A 22,663-nucleotide genomic window follows, 5' to 3' on the forward strand; every position below is an offset into this window, starting at 1 on the left:
AGACTAAAATGTAGTTTACTAAATAAAAACTATGCCAAAATCTCTCTTTACTTTCGTTGACGAAAAATGAGGAGACTAAATATTATCAAAGATAACGTTACATCTCTGATAGTCAGTTTTTCAAAGTAACAACGAAGCTTACATTATACAAATGTAATGCAATATACAGACTGTTTAGCTTATGGTGATCAGCAGCCCTATGAGCTCATTCTCTCAGGAATACAGAGACACACACACATCATTTAAATAAGAGTTTTTAAATTAAATGATTGGTTAAGAATAAACATCTTAAAGTAAATAACAATAAACAATAGCCCTTAACCCTGTAAGGCCCCCGGTAGTAATTTTACAACATTACTTTAAGCTATCCAAAAAAGTCAGTAAATGTTTTTGTTTTTTTAAAAGACTACATTTACATAGTCAAAAGGTCCTTTTGTTCAGCCTCACAATGCTATTGGGTAGTAAATGTGTTTATAGGTCCTGCCCAGTGCCCTCTGGAACATACACTCACACAACCAGGGGCGCTGCCAGGGATTTTGGGCCCCATGAAAATATATCACATTGGGCCCCACCACCAGGCACAGGCCACGCCAACCAAGCATAATTGCTGTAACCACACCTCCAGAACCCAACCGACTCATTTATGCTTTAAATAACTCTACCTGTACAGGCTTGCATCTATCTTGTAGTCCAATACTAACTGCACAATATTTACTGACACTGTGCAGACGTGCAACATTCTACTGCAACATTCTGCTGCAGTAGAATTCACTATTTGATATAAGACTAACATTCCTGACAATAGATCTCAATAGTTATCTTTTATGGTGTAAATGCCTTTTTAATAATACAATTTTTGAATGGAACATTCTCAACATGAATGCATAAATCCAAATAAATATAACTTAAATATGTGGAAAAATACTGTGTTTGAAATGTATAATTGAAATGAGATGTTAGCTTTTTGTTTTGATATATATATATATATATTTTGTATTCCAGTCTCCCTTCAGATATGTTAAGTGGCATTCAACACAATGCTGCTCACCTCCTTCAGTTGGGAGAAAAGCTGGTTCAGGTTCAGCATTATGGGGGGACAGGGCTGCTGAGCCTAAAGATGGGTCTGTTGGACCTTGCACCAGGGGGAGGGACAACTGATTTAGTATGAATAGCTGCTAAAAATGTACCTGCATTTGTTAACCTGTTAAGCCCGAGAGACCCCGGTACCGGGGCAGCGGGTTTTTTTTTCACGAAACTGTGTCTCAGGGCTTCTTAATATTTAAAAACCTATGAATGTCTTATACTCAAATAACGGGAAAAAACTCAGCTACCTGACGATACGAGCCATTTTTACCGAAACAAAACACAAGTCTCACAAGAAGCGTTAGCGGGCTGATGCTACTTCCGGTGCTAACTAGCAAAAACGATTAAAACTTAATATGTTCTGCACAAACTACATATCATCTGAAAGCTGATACTCCACAGATTATTTTGATATAAGTATCATCACTGGACGACAAGAACTCACTGATCTAGCAGCCAGAACAGAGCAAGAAAACAACAACAGTTTTCTAAACCATAACAATAATTATGTCTTACCGTTGCTGTTTTGTGATCAAAAGTCATGTTCAAAGGGAATAAAAACGCTGCTCAAGGTTAATCCAATGTCTCTTAGTCACTTTAGAATTGTTCCTGATAATCCATCATTACATTCATGGCAGCAGAGTAGGTATAAAGTTTTTCAGTCCGGGGCTAATGCTGTCTCCCACGAGGTTTACGCAAACCTCTTACTCCTCCACGTAAGTGTTTAGCGGGACTTACTAACTGCCACTCGATTCTATTGGCTCTAACGGTTCAGAAAAGGTGTCAATTACCCAAATCGACCAATGGGTTCCAGAGATAGGATCCTGCGTAGTATAAATAATGCCAGCAGCGGCTATTTTACGCACATGACGCAGCAGCAACAGCACCGCAGCACCACAGCAGCAACACAGCAACGAACACAGCGAACAGAGAACACAGAGACGACAGAGACAACAACAGAACATAATATTACAAGGACAAGGACAAGGATTTATTTGCTTTTAGGACTTATTTGAGCAAATAATGGCACCCAGAAAGAGGCTGTATAAGCTTGAAGACGCCGTGGAAATGGTGTTCACTGACTCTCCGTCAGAAGATGAGGATCTACTTCAGCCACAATCAGACCCTGATTATGAACTTCGGGAAAGGTATGTACTCTCTCTGTTTGTATCTATTAGTTATGTATTTGGTGTAATCTATAGTAATTCCACACTCGCAAAATACAAAATGAACGCCGCTTTGTTGTTCTTGCGTAATCGTTCTGAGAGACGAAAAACAAGTATTATGGGGAAGATGCCACCGCGCTCAGGAGGTACTGCAGGAGGTGCTCTGATGCTGGCAACAAAACGGTGAAGACACCTATCTACTGCACTAAGTGCCTGGTCCCTCTGTGCCTCAATTCAAAGAAGAACTGTTTCGAGGCGTGGCACACCTCTATGGGCTCAGAACAGTCTCATAATACACACATGCACACAGAAGGATTCACACTTGTATTTCATGATCCGCAAAATGATTCACACTTGTATTTCCGGATCCACACTTGTGTTTTTCAATGCACACACAAATGTGTTCCGTTTCATATACATGTAAATAAAATCTAAATACAGAAAAAAGTTTTACATATGTACTTTTGATCCTCACATATTTGTTTTCCGTTTAAATCCCCTGAACCTGCAAACACAAACCGCTTTCTGTGCATGGATCGCTGTGCATTCGTGTGTGGGTTTTTTGAGACTCCCCTGACGGTGACCCGATTCGTACTTGTAATTTTTTCTATCTATAGCCAATCAGATGTCTCCTCAATTCTAAGGAGAAATCTACCCTCGTGGTAGATTTCTTGCGTTTATGACGTAGCGCTTCATGTACGCATTTTGCGCTGTCCGGAGCTGACAGGTCCATGGAGCCTGCCTGCAGGCGCTAATCTCAGGACACCTCCACTCTCAGTACATTAGGTGCGTTCACACCGGAGTACTTTGGTGTACTTTTCCCACAATAGTTCATCAGAACTACGATATATTTGCGTTCACACCAAAAAGCCCCAGGAACTAAAGTAGCTCAACTTAGTTCGTGAGACTCGCTTTTCAGTCCCTGCTCTCTAGCAGGGACTGTCGTGGGAGAAAGTAGTTCGTACGTCTGATTGGCTGTGCGGAATGCAAACCACGCCCCGTACAACTCCAGAAAAGTTTTATAAAGCAGCCATTTTACTTGCACGCATTAAAATCTCAGCGTAGCAACGAAGAGATATTTTTTTTGCAAAACCAGCAGTTGGCATTATGACAACACCAAAGAGATCAGTGGAGCGATGGACTGATGATGATGTTTCGGCGCTTCTTGATATTTACGCGGACGACGCGATCCAGGCACTTCAGCTCAAGGCAGTTTCCAACGCGAAAATGTATATGAGTGCATTTTGCAGGAGTTAGCGGCCATCGGGATCATTCACGGCGCTAAATCATGCCGGGACAAGATCAAGAAACTTAAGCAGGACTTCAAAAAAATAAAAGACCACAACAACAAGAGTGGTAACGGTCGGAAAACCAGCAAGTGGTACGATCGTTTGAATGCTTTGCTTGGCCACAGACCCTCATTCCTCGGCACTGCGAATACCATCGCTTCGAGCACGATGGGGTGGGAGGATGCAATGGCGGGGGAATTGTCCAAGGACGACGACGAATTAGGTAAAATATACTACATGCACTGCACTGTTTTAATCTGCACAATAATGGTCACATATGTACTTCTAAGGCTCGGTAGATCGAGCTAGCCATGCTAGGCTGAATTGGCTAACAGCTAGCTAGCTATTCTCGGCCGCTATCTCATTTGCTTCACTAACTCATGGCACTAATCGAATGTAAAATATACTACATGCACTTTACTGTTTTAATCTGCACAATACTGGTCTCAGATGTACTTTTATTTGCTCGGTAGATTGAGTTAGCAATGCTAGGTTGAATTGGGTAACACTGTTAGCAGGCCACAACATAGCTAGCTAATAACAGCTAGCTAGCTCACTAGCTATTCTTGGCCGCTATAAAAACGTTTTGACTTGTGAATAAGTGTGCCATGTTCTGTAATTTGCTTCACTAACTCATGGCACTAATCGTGTGTTTCAGGCAACGTGGTGTTTCCCCTGGAATTGGAAATCAGTGAGATTTCCCCTCCGGAAATCCACGGTAGTGCCTCCTCATCTCCCTTTCCAACAACCAAACGCAAAGGTACATATAAACACACTGTAACTACTCTGGCCTTGAAAGAAGGTTACGCATCGAACTGATGTCCACTAATCACGTTTATTTATTTATTGGTACAATCATGAAACACCGTGAACATACATCGTTTACACTTTTCGCGCCCTTTTCACTCTCTCACAAACGTAAACATCCGGGGCTAGAGGTCACATGACTTCCGGTAAGAAAGCTCTTAATCATTTTTTGACAAAATAAAATTCTAGCATACATCAAGCACAAAACAATAAATAAGGGCACTTTGAGCGTCAGCTATTTGATCCTATCTTATATTAGCTAGTAAACACATTCCTAGTAAGTTGTAAAACTACTTATTTCTCCTATTAGGAAAGAGGACACGGGATGACCGCTTCCTGCCTTGGCCAGCAAGGAAAATGAGGACCGGCATGCCATGGCCAACAAGGAGATGCACGACGAACGGCTGCTGCATGCACACAAGGCCCAGGAATCGCAGGACCAGCTCTTAAAGGTGATGGCTGACTCGGCGGCGCGCCAGGTGGAGGTGGCAGCGCGCCAGGTGGAGGTGGCGGCGCTCCAGGTGGAGCAACAAAATTGCTTTCAGGCTGGGCTTCTGGGAGTGCTAAGCGAGCTGGTTAAATCCAACAGGCCTCCAATTAAAAAGAAAATAAAAACTTGTCGTCGTTAGTCAACTATAGAATGACTTGTTGGGAGGCGTGTGGCGCAGTGGCTGAGTGCGTTGGTGTTCGGATCAGGGGAGCACAGGTTCAAACCCCACTGCAGTCAGCATGTCGTTGTGTCCCTGGGCAAGACACTTCACCCCAAATTGCCTACATCTGGGACAGTACATTTTGTATTATTATAATATATATATATATATATATATATATATATATATATATATGCCACTGTTATTAATACTGACACCTAACTTTGCACTAAGGTGTGTCTGCTGCTGAGTCTATCCCCACATCTGGGACAGTCAATTTTGTATGAAAATACATATATATATGCCACTGTTATTAATACTGACACCTAACTTTGCACTAAGGTGTGTCTGCTGCTGAGCCTATTATTGTTATTTTATATATATATATATATTGCCACTGTTATTATATTGTTTTGATACTACTGACACTTATTGATCTGCTGCTGATAAATAAAAGAGAACCTACATGGCGATGTCTTGCATGTCTTGCTTATTTCTCCTGACACTTTATCTTTATGGTGACCTGTGTAGCATCCTATACATCACATGTAAGTGATTATTCTGATACCATCATGACACCATGAAACTGGCGAAGCTTTATTTATAGTGTCCCACCCCATACTGTCAGACAAATCAGAAGTCATTTAAACTTAATTTGAGATTTTGTTCTTTTTTTGTTTCTCAATTGATTTTCCAGAATATGCACCACCTAGGCATAGACTTTATATCACAAATGAATGACATGTACTACAGTAATTGATTATATTGATATTGCCTATTCAGATATAAATGTGTATAAAATGAAATCAATTCAAAGTTTCTTGCTGCTTTTAATGCAATTCATGGCTGCAGGGCACACGTCCAAAATCCTTATTCTACAATCATTTAATCAAGACACTTGTGGATATTTTACTTTAATTTGTAATAAACAAAAAAATATGAATGGTTGTCATCATTGCTCAGTATTACTTAGCTATATTAAAGTACTTAAAAACTATTATAAATATTGAAAAGTCATGACTGATGAAGTGCATTGTTCTGCTGACAGTATTTCTACTCAGTATTTCACCTGTATGGTGCGGTTCTGGGCGACAACACACAGTGAAGATGATCTGCTGCACGTACGTAGTTCTTCAGGTGTGTATGCTTAACATGTATGTATTTATCACAGTAAAGATGGTATCCAAAAGCTTTTTTAAGAGCCTTCAACCTCATCCCATTGTCTTTAACACACATTCAACATAATAATATACTCATTAATATACAAATATACAGTATGAGTACTGTTTTGATACTGACATTTTATCTTTGCACTAAGGTGTGTATGCACTATTGTAATTTTGTCTGTTGACTGGGGTAAATAAAAGAGAGAACCAAAAGTACAAAAGATCAGCTTTATTGTCAATTTACATGTTGTTCAGATGCGTCATAAGAGCTGTGCGCGTGTCTTGCCCCCCAGCCTCAACAATGTCTGGCGCTGGCCCATCAAGCTGGGTCGCCGGTAAGGCAGTCCATTCCTCCCTGTACTCATCACCACGACGCTCACACAGGTTATGCAATACGCAACATGCTGCCACCTGGATTTTGATATTGTCCATGTTGCAGTCGTTTCGCTTCATCAAGCACCGCCATCTGCCCTTCAGTCTGCCAAAAGCGTTCTCCACCACTACTCGTGCTCGGCTTTTTTTTCCGGTTGTACACATGTTGCTGGGGTGTGAGCCTTCCTTGGAAAGGTTTCATCAGCCATCTTTGCAGGGGGTAGGCTGAGTCACCAAGGATATAGTAACCTACATCATGTCCACCAATATTCCTTGTTACATGAGGAAGTAGACCACCTCTATCCACACAACTAACCAGTGATGACAAGCTGAACACTCTGCTATCATGCATGCTCCCTGGTAAGCCAACAAAAACACTCCAAAAGAGGCCCTTACCATCCACAACACCCTGCAGGATGACCGAGTGCCAGCCTTTGCGGTTGAAATACTCGTTGTGGTATTCCTCTGGTCTCAGAATAGGGATGTGTGATCCATCTACTGCACCTACACACTGTGGCACACCCCATCTGCCCTCAAAATATAACGCCATCTCCTCTAACTTCTCAGAGTTCGGCCATGGCATGAACTCAGGAAGGAGTAGCGTCACAACAGCGGAACAGAACTCCTGCACACAGCAACACACCGTAGATCTGCCGACTCCAAACAAATGAGAGATGGTCCTGTACTCAGAGTTGGTCGCAAGTTTCCACAGTGCTATGGCGATTTTTTTAGGCACGGGTACACACTCCCGGTAGTTGGTGTTGCGTCTCCCCAACGTTGCTTCCAGGCGCATACAGAGCAGTTGAAAAGAGCACTTGGACATTCGGAAATCTTTGATCCACTGCACATTGGTGTACGTTGGCACCACCTTTTCCCACCAGGCCGATGTTCTATTGTTCACCCAGAGAAAGCGCGGGACACGACGCGTTCCATAGTATTCGCATATCTGGAACACATACAAAGACACAAATTAGCCCTACATAACTCCATAAATCCTACATTAGATAGTATTAATGTGATTTACTGAACGTACCATTGCTGTTCTTTGGGCGTGATAATGGTCATCCTCCTCAGCTGTCCTACGACGAAACATGTCCAGAGCGTGTGCTTGTCGCCGTCCAGTCCTTTTGTTAAGGCTTCTTAACCGCCTTCGCCTCCGAATCAGCATTGCTATTGCATTTGAATGGTCGATCTGTATTTGTGGCTGAGTTATTGGCTTAAATAACTCAGTTACGAAGCTGTGTAACACGAGCACCAAAACCACAACTTCAGTCAACTCCATAGCGTGTCTGACTGAGGTCGGAAGGTAAACAGAAGCATACAGCGGAAGCGGAAGTTTTTTTTCTTCTTCTCTCGGTTTTTTGGCGGATTGCAACTTTAAGGTGCATACCGCCACCTACTGTACTCGCCGTGAAGTTGTTTGCGGCCTGCCAGGAAAACCAAAGCAGAAGAAGAAGAAGTGACGTCAGCGGCTCATTTGCCTAATCCACCCCCAGGAACTCATTTTGGTGTGAACGCGATCTGCTTTAGTTCGTCAGAACTAAAAGAACTCTCATGAACTAAAGTTCTCATGAACTACTGTGGGAAAAGTACTTGGTGTGAACGCGCCTATTGCCACTTTCCGAACAGGAAATGCACGCAAATACAAGCCTTTATATTATTAAGGTACAGTGCCACTTTCCGAACCATTAATGAATGCTTGTGTACACAAAAACGGCAGGCAAAACCGTTTTAAATGTGTGTTTCCTGTATGGCGAATACAGCTGCTTTATTTATGTCTGTATGAAGTTGTTGTGAGTGTGGAGGGAGCAGCTACAGGTTAGCTTAGCCTAATCGATCAGTGCACTACGAAGCCAGTGCTAGACAGTGAACTGTCAACGGGGGGAGCCCCGCCAGTCATTATCGGCCGATATTCACTCTTAATAGTTTGATCGTGCTCTCTATAAAGGCCGAACAGGAGAGCTGGATCTGATCGATATGGACATAAACGCGAGTGAGGTTTTAGCAAGCTGCATGAGAAACTGACGGGCTGTCAGGAGAGAGGGAGGGAGAGAGGAAAAGAGATGATCCTTACTCCCGTGTTATTAGCCATATCCGGTCATAGTCCGGTAATTACCTGCTAATGGAAACTCTGCTACACAATTCTTCTTCTTCTTATTATTATTATTGAAACATGACCGGTAAGTTTCAAATTTGTCCGGTAAAATTAATTCTGTCTGCGGAAACCCTGCTCGGACAGCGCAAAATGCGTATATGAAGTGTCATGAACGCAATAAATCAGACCCTCGTGGGGACGCGCTCATGTGATTGGCTTAGAATGAAGGAGACATCTGATTGGCTATAGATAGAAAAAGTACGAATCGGGTGACCGTCAGGGGAGTCTCAAAAAACCCACACACGAATGCACAGCGATCCATGCACAGAAAGAAAATAAATATGTGAGGATCAAAAATACATATGTAAAACTTTTTTCTGTATTTGGAGGTATATTTACCTGTATATGAAACGGAACACATTTGTGTGTGCATTGAAAAACACAAGTGTGGATCCGGAAATACAAGTGTGAATCCTTCTGTGTGCATGTGTGTATTATGAGACTGTTCTGAGCCCATACACCTCTGACTAAACACATTCAGGTTTTGTGTACATTTTTGCTTTTTTTTGCCAGTGTTTACAAAAACAATGCTTGTGGTTTTATTTCGGTTTTAGTGTAGTTTTATTGTATAGTGTGTTATTTTTTAAATAAATTTGCTCCTGTTGGAGACAAATTTATCCTATGTTTCCTCATTTTTATTGTGTAAGTAAACCTTCCTAGAAGTGTTAGTCGGGTGATAAACATGTAAGGACTGTGGCAAAGTCAACACACAGACACACACACACACACACCATTTACATAAAAAAAAAGAAATGTAATTTAAAATAAAAAAATATATATATTTTTTTTTATAAAAACACTTGTGTTTGGATGGAATGATTACCTATAGTGATAATAAAATGATTTTTACAGTATGGTACCTGAAAAAGGTCAAATGGCACTGATGGTATCCAAATGTGCCCAAAGGTCAGACTTTTTTTTGCTAAACCTCTAGAAAAGGGTAAAATGTCACTTTTTTTGCCTCGATCTTGATACAGGGTACTTATTATATGTTATACTTTGGATTCCTGAAGCTTTTAGTCTACCATCCCATCATTCAAGGGTGGTTTTCACTATAAGTACTGGCAGGGGCGGACTGGGACTACAAATCAGCCCGGGACTCTCGACCGGCCCACTTCGGTACCGCCGGCCCACCTCGGTAAATTATCAACGGGGGGGGGGGGGTTGCTAGTGAGTTATCCGAGCGGCCCACCTCGGTGCCGCAAGTAAATACCGCGAGGAAATTGTCGACGGGGGGGGGGGGTGCTAGTGACTTATCCGACCGGCCCACATCGTCCGACCGGCCCACTTCAGTACCGGCCCATCGGGATTCGTCCCGAATCGGCGGTAAGAATTTACCTTTTTTTACTATGTTCCATCTGAATTTACTCTAACACAGAAACATCTATATTGATTCTGACACTTCTACATCCAACTCACAGATGTAACCTTGCTTTGATAAAAGAAATTATTCATATAACCCTTTTAGAAGTTAAGTTATAGTCATTTGTTTTGGGCATAGCATTTTCGAGCCTGAAACCTGAAAAACAGGCTCAGGGCTTAACAGGTTAAATGTCAGCTAAAAGAGCAGTGAAATTAAAAACCTCTGCATTTTCTTTATAGATATTAACAGTACTTCATGTCAGCTTAGTAAAAAAAACAACATAAAAATTATTATTTACAATGGACTACGCTTAGCTAACAGACAAATTTCCACCACTCATGGACCACACCCACCTTTTCTCTTGAAAAACATGGTGACATACTGTCGCCCTTTAGTCCCTCTCTCTTGTCTTTCTCTCCTTTCTTTTCTTGTTGAAAGCCTGACTTTGTTAGTCGTTGAAACATGGTTCACAGGTAAATACTAGCATCCCTCCTCACATGCTCTCACTCTCTGCTAGAAATTGCCGTTTAGAGGCGGAGGCGGGACCAAACCATTACATGTAAATAGAAGGGGGTGTACAGAGGCTTTGGATAATTTACTTTTGGAAGAAATTAAGTTAAATGAATTGTAAGTTTAGTGAGTACATTATCAATATAACATTCTATTAATGTTAATTCTTGATGAATGATGAAAGGTTACTTAAACATTTTTTTCTTAATGTTCTAAAATTGTTTGGGCCCCCGTGGTGAGGGTGTTTGGGGTGGCCACCCCCAGCCACCCCCCAGCTCCGCCACTGCAGATACTCTCTGCAAAGCTGCATTCTTAATCATTCAACCTGTGTTTTTCATCAAATAAGGACAAGATATAATCTTATTGTGAAATAAATTTGACTAAAATGACAATTTATTGGTTTTGGCTAGACTAGTTTGACTGAAATGTTCTATATAATCTGATGACTAAAAAAGACTCAACAGTTTTCATTGACAAAAAGTAGACTAAAATGCTCAGACTTTTAGTCGACTAAAACTTGACTAAATAAAAACAGGATGAAGGTGACTAAATATGACTAAAACTAAAAAGGAAATTTAACACAGGACTAAGACTAAAACTAAATTAAAAAATAGCTGACGAAATTAACACTAATGCCAGCAAATACAATGGCGGCTTCAAAAGACTTTTCAGAGTTTTACGGGGCGTGGTTTGCAATTCGCCCAGCCAATAGAAATTGGTACTTTTTTGGTACCACCTCTCTAGCAGGCACTAAAAATGGGGGTAAAAGTTCCCGGCACTAAGTACTCTTTTTGGTGTGAACGCGACATAAGGGGTACTAACGGAACTAAACGGGAAAAGTACGAGGTAAAAGTACTCCGGTGTGAACGCGCCTAATAACACAGTAAAAAGTACCGAGCAGGGACGCGGTTAACAAGCAACCTCCTTTTTCTGCAAGTTAAAATGATTTTGTTAATGCAGTGTGTTGGCTTTGAACAGTACAGGAATGGATTTAAAGTCTCCAGTTAGGCGTCTAAAAGGGCTGTCTTTCAGCAAGTTAAAGCGGTGAAAATATTCTAAGTATAGCATAGCATATGGCCCATAGGAAAAAGGTATCTCCACTGAAACAGAGCAGGTGCTGCCCTCTGCTGGCCGTTTGATCAAACTGCACTTTAGTGAGTAGATCTGGCTGTGGTAAGCTGACCTGGGACCTCTCTGAGTGGGACATTTAAGGAATGTTTGTGAGGTCAATAAAATGGCCTGGGAAGAAGAAGGAGTTAGAGAGCTTTTTTTATTGCAAGGCAGAGGAACTTAAGGAGTCAAATTAGGTTTTTCTTCAGTCTTGGTAGCTCAATACAGGTCAACTTTGCATATTTAGGGAGGCTTTTGGTCTATAAAGGTTTTAAAAAGAAAACTCGGTATGTTCAAATCTCATCATATCTCTTTTTCTTAGAGTATTCTTAGACATAAAACTGGATCAAAAGCATCAGAATATCAAAGCTCTCGTGTTAGAAAATGTTACTTTCATAACCCCAATTCACAAGGGAAGCCATAATGTGTAACAGCATGAATGCGTTTTCTTGTAGATAATTAAATGCAGATAAGCTTTTTAAAAACAAAAACCTTGAAAGTGTTCCAAAAACAAACAAGTACCAGAGCTTTGTTTTATCTCCCTCCTGCAGGGCCAGATGGTCTGAGATTTGAAAAGAAAATAACAATACAAAAAAAGATAAGACAATTAGATGGGGAAAGCATTTTAAAGCAATGTTTGGGTACATTTCTAATCTGTAAAGCTTAATCAATTATACATTTGTATTTATTTTCTAGAAGACATTTTTCACGCAGTTAAGTCACAATTTAAAAGGTATTTCTGGCAGAAAAACAGCCACATTGAGAAATACAGCAGCCCAGATACATTTAATAATATAGTAAATAACTGCAATGTTGTATCTGGGACTTTTCCATTGCATGCAACATGAACATGCATTTTCTATGATTATAAATAGCATGTCCAAGGCACAGTCATAATTAATTATAATTTAATTAATTCCCTTTTAGGTTTATAACTGTATATAGTGTGATAGATTAGAAGTTTTAGGCTTTAAAACTCAAATAAAAAAAAGCAGAAAAATAACGATGCTCAAGGTTTACTTTAGCTAGGAGTTCTTCTGAGGAGGCAAGGGTGAAATTCAGAGCTGTACTTGCAATAAATCACTCTTGTTTTAGAAACCCAGGAGACATTCTCAGCTAGTTCACAGGAGGATACAAATATAAATGAGGTGAATGATGGCGTTAAACGCAGAGAGGAAATGGGAGCAGGTCGTGAGCTCCGCTTGCACTTCACTTGCATCATTTAAAACTCACAGCCAGCTATTTACAGCTTTACATTAGTTTGATCCGAAATATACAGATGTATAATGACGGAAGTGAAACTGAAAATATTAAAGACTATTATGAAATTATTATTTTACTTAATACCTATTAAAGCCTTCTCTCAAATAGAATATTTGTTTCGGACTCCGGAAAACATGGTGCTTCATTGCCATAAATAATATTTTCTGTAGGAGAATTAAGCATACAAAAATATATGTTTTATGCTTGAATGAGTCCAACACAGTTTAACATGTTGAGAGGAAAAACTTTATTTAAATTAAAACCAAAGTAATAATGTAGCAGTGAGCATGTTGAGGACTGCGACAGGAGGCCAGACACACACACTAGGAACACAGTATGAACACCGTAGCCTGACAGCTAAACATAACACTTACAGCAGTGATACACAAGGAAACCTTCTTACTGAGAGAGCAATTACCAATAAACCTGTCAGTGAGAATTTTCATTTCCCAGCACTCTGTATTGCTTTTTGACACTGAAACACTGACCACCCTTTACTGTCACCTTGTGTATCGCCCCTTTATAACGCTTATCAGCATGTCATGATCACAAAAAATACACACCTATCGCACATTCTCCACATTTTCTTTCATACGCACATTCTCCACACATCCAGATTATTCTACCCTTTGGAAACGTTCAGCATTTTGTCTGAATTGATTAAAATGTGTGAACTTATTTCTTGAACAATACAAAAAAACAGCAACCCATGCACAAGAAAAATAAAAGTAGAGGTCTGGCAGCAGGGCACGTTCGATCTGAGGCGGGAGGAGGAGATGAGGATGAAGAGGGGCAGCTGCAGAACACAGTATCTCAGCAGTCGTACACCTTCTGAGGTGTGTTTGCGTGGCGATGCGGCAAAGGAGGAATTATTCACAGCATAGTTATTGATTGTCCGGTGTCTGTGTGCTCTCCTTGTTCAGGAAAGTGTGCAGAGCAAAAATGGCGACAGTTTGGTTAGGTTTGACTGTGAGAAGCATGTTTGTCCTGTTCCTGTAAAGCCTGGGGCCAACATGTCAACCATTCTTTAACACTACCTGGTGTACAAAGTATGGTTACTGTAAAGCAAGCATGGCTGCCAGTGAAAACACCCTTTCAGTAGGATTAAGTGAATGTTGGCAGTTTATTGACATTTTAAAAAGATGACGCGTCAGAATGAAGTTAACAACTTCTCCCGTGAGCAATGATGGAAGTAGACAAGAATACCGGAAGCAAGGAACCGGGACACTGAAACACAGCGGTGACTTTAAGTTAACATGTGGTGGATTTATTGTCTAATTTTGATTCAAATGCTGGAATAAAAAGTAGCAGAAAGTGAAACGCTTCTTTACTCAAGTTCAGTCATTTTCTTTGCTTAGCATTCCAAGTTTGGACGCCACGACTTCCTTTCCTGTTACATAAAAGTTTCCATATTGTCCCCTCTGGCATCCCTCCTCTCCTCCTCCCACCTCAAGTTCAAGTCTGTTGAGCCCCTCGTAATTCACCCAAACTGGCTCTTTTCTTACTCAATACCGCTTTTGTCCGAGGGCCGTCTGTATTTGCAGTATTCCCATCCCGCAGTCCTCTAACATCTCTTCTACACTGCTCTCAAACCCCTAGAAGTGTAGCCTGTCCCCATTTACAGCATGGCAAAATCTTTCCCAAGCAATGCCTCATCACCCTTTGCACCCCCCATTCCCCTTTCCGATATCTCTCTCCGCTCCTAAGTCCCGACAATCGCTGGGTCATGGGCGCTGTCCGGCAGTGCCGTGTCCTGGCAGTGGTACAGGAAGCAGTTGCCCCAGCAACTGTAGCAGATGAGGAAGAGGGCAGCGAGGAAGACCAAGGCACAGATGGTGCAGGGCTTCCTCTCCAGCAGAAAGCTGAGCAGGTAGAAGCCCATGAACATGGAGTGGTTGAACCACAGCGCTGGGTTCAGCGGCTTGGGGATGAGCAGCACAGGAAGTAGCCACTGTAAGCAATACATTGTCAATTTTTTTGTGAAGCGGGTTGGCAGAGGGTCTTTGTGGGGCTGGGACCGGTTAATCCCGGGGTGTTGGAGGTCTTTGGAAAATGAGGATGTAGCACTCTCTGGGAAGATGTGGGGGAGTTGTCCTACCCGACAGAGCTTGGATGATGGAGGGAGCCAGATGTCATCAGGTCATCCCTGAAGACAGAAAGGAGTGTGAGGATTGTAAGTACCAAACATCTGTAAAGTCTGGCCAATTAGTGCTAAAACTAACAATAATTTCATCAAATCATCTGTCTTTTCACTTATTCACTAAGTGTTTGCCCTTTTAAGTCCCAGAACATAGTGAGAACATCCATCACAATTTCTTAAACGACAAATGTATGCCGTCATATTCAAATTACTTTTACATATGACAAAGAAAAGAAGCAAGTCCTCATAACAAAGAACTTTCAACAAAGTTGTAAACTAACCATTCCAACTTTATATCAACCATGATTTCTTTGATGGTAGTACTGCTACAAGAAAATGATAAAATGACCAACCATGCCTGAGTTGGCAAGCTAATACAGCAGTCCTGTTCAAATGCAAGGGAGCAACGGCTCATACATTTTAGTTTTGGATTCCATAGCTGAAACAATAAGTTCATTGTCGATAAGGAAAACAATATATAAATATTCTCTGATGTCTTTTAGGGCTGGTTAATTGTCATCTGGCTTTTATTTGAAAGGTTTACTTGCATTATTGTATGATACATTTCCACACTTTCTACACATGTATACCTCATGGTAAATATAAGACAACCTAACAATGAAGATGCTTTTTACACAATTCTTTAAAGCATAAGTGTCCCTTCGACAGTGAACCTCAAACTCCTATGAGTCACTCCTTAGATAGCTACACAAGACTCAAGGTTTGCAACAGTCTTGCATATAAATAAAGTCTACATAATCACTTGATAGAAAAGGTCAAAATGATGAACTGGAAGAAGTATTTTACATTCAAGTTAAAGGATAGAGTTTGCCTCACAGGCAGTAGGTCAAAGATGATGTGGAAACTTCAGCTGTTTTGTTTGGCAGCACACAATACCTCAGGTCATAGTAATCAGTGCCCCAGCCCTTTAAAATGATTTGAAAAGTAAAAAAACTATTTACATGGGTTACTTTTCTGCATTGATTCCTTTTCTTGATTATACTTTTAAATAAGTAACATTTTCCATACAGGAGTAGTATGACTGTGTGGCGTTAGTCATCCTAAGTAAATAGGAATACTTCCTCCACCCATGCTTCCTTGTAAGGGCCTGATACTCGTAGCTTAGCATCTCAGCTAACCTCAACTAGATACGCACTATGCAACACTTTGCTATTATCTGAACATGGGACGGGTATGTTAAGCGTCCGACAACATTGATAGGATTGACTAAATCAAATGATACACTTGACTTGAACTTTAGACAGAGTGCAAATCAACACAGTTACGTCAAAGCAGCTGGTTTGGGAAAGAAAACTGTCTGCGGCTGGATGAAGGACAAAAGCTCAGTTGCTGTCAGTTACAGCTGCTAGCATTCACCGACGGACATGTTTACATAAGCTAATCATGTTACTAAAACCAACTTGTTAGGATTAAGTAGGTATTTATGTTCAGTTGGCAAACATTTAGTTGGACAACTTACGCTTACAGGAACTTGTGACCTGGCAGTCGACTCTATAGCAAACAGCTTCCGCCAGGTTAGTTAAATTGCCATACAAGGTTTGATTGTTTACTTCGACATCTTACTTTATTGAACAATGTTAATGCTATTTGACAGGGAAGGACCAAGTCCGACTAAGTTAGCTAACACTAGCCTAATTCCCCGATGTTTTGCCAGAGATGCATAACCAAACCCCATTCAAAAATATACCACTTTAAATACTGAAGCGAAACCAAATGCAACATGGGGCTTCAATAAACGAATTATGGATCCTGATTTAGACAATTATTATTTCGGCATAGTGCATGTATGACAAGCCGCATTCATTATATACTAATTTTAACATAAGAAATACACAAATCTGACTAGTCTACAATCGCTTTCCACAAATAGCCATCGCAGTGGGCGGTAACGTTAGCGAGCAGCTTTAGCTAGTTCTAAAAGTAGACCGTTTTAAGACTGGGTTTGTGACAGATACAAGTCCTCATTTCAGTAAAATAATGCATCCGGTTTTGTTAGTTATAAGCCCTGTAACTATAAACCACCAGGTTTGTAAGGAGTTGACACGTTGCGTTATCGGAGGCTAGCTAGCTGGGTTAGCTTAAAAAACAAAAGATTTTGCCTATGTATTGTAACGTAACAGCCGACAAATGCAGCTACAGCTATCAAAGTAAGACACGTTGACGTATATGTTGAAGGTTGGGGTCTGTGTTTGAATTTATTTGTAAAATAAATAGAACAAACCTGACATATTTTGGGTTCATTCTCAGCAGAGAGCTACCATAAACACCAACTGACTGCGTACGTAGCGGCTAGTGTGGCAATGTGGCTGTCACTACCCGATCTGCCCCCCTGCCCGATCCGTACTACGCATGTGCGAGATGGTCCGCCATATTGGACAACTCCGTACGGCAACCCAACTAGGACACTTGACACAGTGGCTTTTGGCAAAGCACACAAAGACAACAAAAAAAACCTAGAGATGAGTTATTGTTATTACAACGTGACTTCACTATTATTTAACAACTCTTTTTATTGGGTTATTTTATTTGGGGTTAAATACATTGTCAGAATAAGTGAGAAATGGATTTAACTTCTGTTAGACAGCTATCATACTGAATAAATATTTACTGTGAATGTATGCAAAATGTATGGTTCAAGGTTCAAGGTTCTTTATTGTCAATCTGACATAGTTACAGAGTAATTATGTAGTTGAAAATCTTATGTCACAGGCTTCTCCAACAATGCAACATAATAACATAATAACAATAAGAGCAAGAGCAATACAAAAGAATAATAGTTATAAAATAAAATAAAGTTATGATGTGGAATAGTGCAATAGAGTCTATATACAAGTTATTGGAATGATATATATATGTATATTAGGTATTAGATACATACTACTGAGTAGCAGATGAATGTTTGAAGTTGTTTCAACAGTTCAATTTTTTAGCAGTCTCACTGCCCGCGGGAAGAAACTGTCTCCGAATCTTCTTGTCCTTGCCAGGATGCTGCGGTAACGTCTGCCAGACGGCAACAGAAAGAACAGTTTGTGGCTGGGGTGATGGGGGTCTTTGATAATCCGTAGTGATTTCTTCCTGAGCCGCTGGGAGTAAAGGTCCTCCATGGATGGCAGCTCCGTCCTGGTGATGTGCTGTTCAGTTTTCACCACCCTCTGTAAAGCCTTACGATCGAGGTCGGTGCAGCTGCCGTACCAGGCCGTCATGCTGCCAGTCAGGATACTCTCTATCGTGCACCTGTAGAAGTTGCAGAGTATCCTGGAATCCATTTTGAACCTCCTCAACCTGCGGAGGAAGAAGAGCCGCTGTCGAGCTTTCTTGGTGATGGTGGTGGTGTGAAGAGACCATGTCAGGTCCTCAGTGATGTGGACCCCAAGGAACCTGAAGCTTTTGACTCTCTCCACCGTAGTCCCATTGATGGCGATGGGGGCGTGTCCCTCTCCCTGCTGCTTCCTGTAATCCACAATCAGCTCCTTTGTTTTGCTGATGTTGAGATGGAGGTTGTTATCCTGGCACCAAAATGTCAGGTTTTCGACCTCCTCTCTGTACGCCGTCTCGTCATCGTCTGTGATCTGGCCGATGACGGTCGTGTCATCAGCAAACTTCACGATGGTGTTGGAGCTGTGTGTGGCCACGCAGTCGTGGGTGAACAGGGAGTAGAGGAGAGGGCTGAGCACGCAGCCTTGAGGGGCACCGGTGTTGAGGATCAGGGTGGAGGATGTGATGTTTCCCACCCGCACTGCCTGGGGTCTGCCCGTCAGGAAGTTCAGGATCCAGTCACAGAGGGCGCTGTTGAGCCCGAGGTCTCTGAGCTTGATGGCCAGCTTGGAGGGCACAATGGTATTGAATGCTGAACTGTAGTCAATGAACAGCATTCTCACATATGTGTTCCTGTTCTTCGGGTCCAGGTGTGAGAGGGCAGTGTGGAGGGTGAGGGCTATGGCGTCGTCTGTGGACCTGTTTGCTCTGTAGGCAAACTGCAGGGGGTCCAGAGATTCAGGGAGGGAGGAGGTGATGAATGATTTGACTAACCGCTCAAAGCACTTCATTACGGTGGAGGTGAGTGCTACTGGGCGGTAGTCGTTGGGGCAGGTGATGATTGTCTTTTTCGGGACAGGAACGATAGTGGAATGTTTGAAGCATGTGGGGACTACAGACTGCAGCAGGGACCTGTTGAAGATGTCTGTGAACACCTCTGCCAGCTGAACTGCACACACCCTGAGAACACGGCCAGGGATGCCGTCAGGTCCAGGAGCCTTGTGTGGGTTAACCCTTTTAAAGGATTTACACACATCTGCCCTATTTAAAACAAAAGGGCAGTGTAGCTCCTGGTCCATCTGTACCTCCACAGCCTGGCTGCTCTCAAAGCGTGCAAAAAACCTGTTCAGCTCATCTGGGAGAGATGCGCACGCAGACACTCCCGCAGCACCCCCCGCTGCTCCTTTGTAGTCAGTCATTGTCCTTAGTCCCGCCCACATATTCCTAGTGTTACAGCCTTTGAAGTCAGATTCCACCTTCTCTTTGTACTGTCTCTTTGCATTTTTAATTGCTCTCCGGAGATCATACCTAGACTTCCTGTACTCCTCCAAATCCCCCGCTCTGTGCGCGATAGTGCGCGCTTTCAGCTTGCCGCGCACATCGCAGGTTATCCAGGGCTTTTGATTTGGGAATGTCCGTACAGAAACCTTCGGTACCACGTCATCGATGCATTTCCCAATGTAGCAGATGACCAGGGCTGGACTGGCCATCTGGCATACCGGGCATTTTCCCGGTGGGCCGACGTGCCTTTTGGGCCGACACGTAATTTATTTATTTTTCTGAAGTCCCGGCCCATAAGACGGGTAGATTGGCCCTCTGTTTAAATGTTTTTAGTAATTGACACTGGGCCAGCCCAATCAAATCTTTAATCACCTCCCCCTTTGGGCCGCTCGGTGTGCATCATTAAATCACGCCCCCAGGAGGTGAGCCGGCCGTTGAAGCCAAACTGCCTTTTTTTTCGAGAAAAAAAAAAGTTCGAGTTAGAAATGGAGAAGGCGAAGGCCAAGACGAAGGCCAAGCGAAAAGGGGGAGCAGAAAAATTGCGGGCAAGAAAAAAGCAGGCCCTTCGTGCTGATGCTGCCGCTTGTGTCAAAATAACCGACATGTTTAGTACAGGTGCAGGTCCATCTTCAGCACCCGTGGCCGATATTGGTGGTGAGGAAGATGATGAGAGGGAGAGAGATCAGCGCGAGTGGGGAGAGGGAGGAGAACTCGCGGTAAGCAGAAGCTAAGAAAATTAGGAAAAGATTATTATTAAGGTTATGATACTCTGTAGTTCTGGAACCCATTAATATCCCCTTGATGAAGCACTAATAAGACAAATATTATAAGAGAAACATTCGTTAGCCTACAAGCTAGTAAGCTGGCTTTTTTAGGTTTTCCCTGGCAAGTTAAAATATAGCTTAATGGGACTCTGATACGTTGTCTCATTGAAAGAATGTAATTATTTTGTTAACCACCATTCATGAACAATTACTGTCAGCTGGCAGCTTGTTTTGTTTAGTTTATTTACTGATGTGGTTATAAGGGCAACAGTGGTCTTTTGGGACCTGAAAAAAATGTTTATAGTCAGCTTTTTGTGGTAGTTTTGATTGACCATATATAGAATGAATAATATAGAAATAGATAAAAAAATTGAGGCACACATGTAGTTTTGACCATTAACTGTGTGGTATTGTTATGTCAATGCCTATTTGTATGGACCTCTATCAGGGACCAAAGAGGTCACCTGCATCCTTTTTGACTCTCCCAAAGCCCCCCAACTGCACTCACACATGCAAACAGACACACATGCAAACACACACACACACACACACACACACACACACACACACACACACACTAACTCCTACCCCGAGGAATGGACGCTGGACATAGTGCCCCTCTCCACAACAAGCATTCATTTGAGTTATTTCAGTCTAGTATATAAGTTACTTTGTGTGTACAGTATATATATACAGTATATATATCTTGCTAGTTGTGTACTTTTGTAATTTATGTGGGATTTCTGTCAAATGTTGCTTCAACTCTCTTTGTAAATTTAAATCTGTCTCTTTCAAACCTATTCTCAGTCAAAAGACAGTGGATAGTATTTTTGGTTAAGCCTGTGTTCCTTCAGTTCTGTGTGCTCTGTGAGGTTCTGAGAAACCAGCCGCCTAAGACTTGCACTATAGCCCCTTGCGTGCGTCAATCAATCAATCACATTTGATTTATATAGCCCAATATCACAAATTACAATTTGTCTCAGAGGGCTTCACAGTGTGTACAGGTACGACATCCTCTGTCCGTAGACCCTTGCAGCGCTCAAGGAAAAACTCCCCAAAACAGACCCCACAATTAACAGTGGAAAGTAGGAAGAAACCTCTGTGAGAGCAACAGGAGAGGGATCCCTCTCCCAGGACGGACAGACGTGCAATAGGTGTCGTGTGTACAGATGAAAAAGGCAATACAATTACAGCGATTAAAAATAGGATGGAAAAATTCAATGAAAGCGTCAATGTATATAAAAAAGATGCCGTCGACTCATCCTGTAGACTCATCTGGTCCTATCTCTATTGTGTTGTCATAGAAAGGGGAGGCAGGGCACTATAGGGTCCCCCCCCCCTAAATTCACTAGAAGTCATCATTTAAGGGGTTATTTTTAAAACTTTTCTTCTGGACCCCCCTATTAGTGCTCGGTCACTGTTCGCTTTGTGAGAGGGTTTGAAGGTCTAATTTCTAATGATTGATAGTTACACATACTTGTGGTATGTATTAGTTTTGTTTGCCCCTGGTACGTAAAAAGGATAATAATAGAGTTTTTTTTTATTATACTGAGTTATTCTTCTTGTCAGGAACCGCTACTATTCGTTTGTTTTATGGATTTGGGCCGGTCTGGGTCTAAATGCCAGGGCCGATTTGCTGTCCCAGTCCAGCCCTGCAGATGACAGTGTCCGTGTGTGTGTTGATGTTATTGTCCTCAAACACACTCCAATCCGTAGATGCAAAGCAATCCTGCAGAGCTGCATCTGACTCCTCGCTCCATCGCTGTACTGTCTTTGTAATCGGTCTGTCCCTTTTAAGTTTCTGCTTGTACGCAGGCAACAACAGTAGTGAGATATGGTCTGATTTGCCGAAGGGAGGGCGAGGGAGAACCTTATATCCATTCCGGAAAGGGGAATAAACATGGTCCAGTATGTTTCCCCCACGCGTCGGGCAGTTGATGTGTTGGTAATATTTTGGCAAAACCTTCTTCATGTTGGCGGTGTTGAAATCTCCGGCCACAACGAACGCCGCATCTGGCCGTGAAGTCTCGGTCTTATCAATAATCCCAAACAGCTGATCGAGTGCCGTGTTGTTGTCGGCGAGTGGCTGCGGGGGGACATACACTGCTGTTATCACAACAGATGTGAATTCCCTCGGCAGATGGAAGGCCCGACATGAGATCATGAGGTGCTCTAGATGTGCGGAACAGTCCGATGAAATAATCTTCACATCTGAGCACCAGTTGTTATTAGTCATTACACACACACCGCCTCCCTTACTTTTCCCCG

General features: G+C 42.1%; 1 protein-coding gene across 2 annotated transcripts; it reads right to left on the bottom strand.

The window, feature by feature from the left end:
* Positions 1–13,157: 13,157 nt before the first annotated feature.
* blcap (bladder cancer associated protein) lies at positions 13,158–17,453 on the bottom strand. Of its 2 annotated transcripts, none has more exons than XM_034149915.1 (2): positions 17,317–17,453; positions 13,158–15,080 (listed from the first exon to the last, which is right to left on the bottom strand). In XM_034149915.1, the coding sequence occupies exon 2, from the start codon at positions 14,898–14,900 to the stop codon at positions 14,637–14,639; it is 264 nt and encodes an 87-aa protein (XP_034005806.1). In that variant the 5' UTR covers positions 14,901–15,080; positions 17,317–17,453; the 3' UTR covers positions 13,158–14,636. The 2 variants fall into 2 exon arrangements, with proteins under 2 accessions (XP_034005806.1, XP_034005807.1); XM_034149916.1 differs by having other exon boundaries at positions 17,322–17,419.
* Between the last annotated feature and the right edge of the window lie 5,210 nt (positions 17,454–22,663).

The sequence above is a fragment of the Trematomus bernacchii genome, unplaced genomic scaffold, assembly GCF_902827165.1.
Source record: "Trematomus bernacchii unplaced genomic scaffold, fTreBer1.1, whole genome shotgun sequence".
Classification (NCBI taxonomy): Eukaryota; Metazoa; Chordata; class Actinopteri; order Perciformes; family Nototheniidae; genus Trematomus; species Trematomus bernacchii.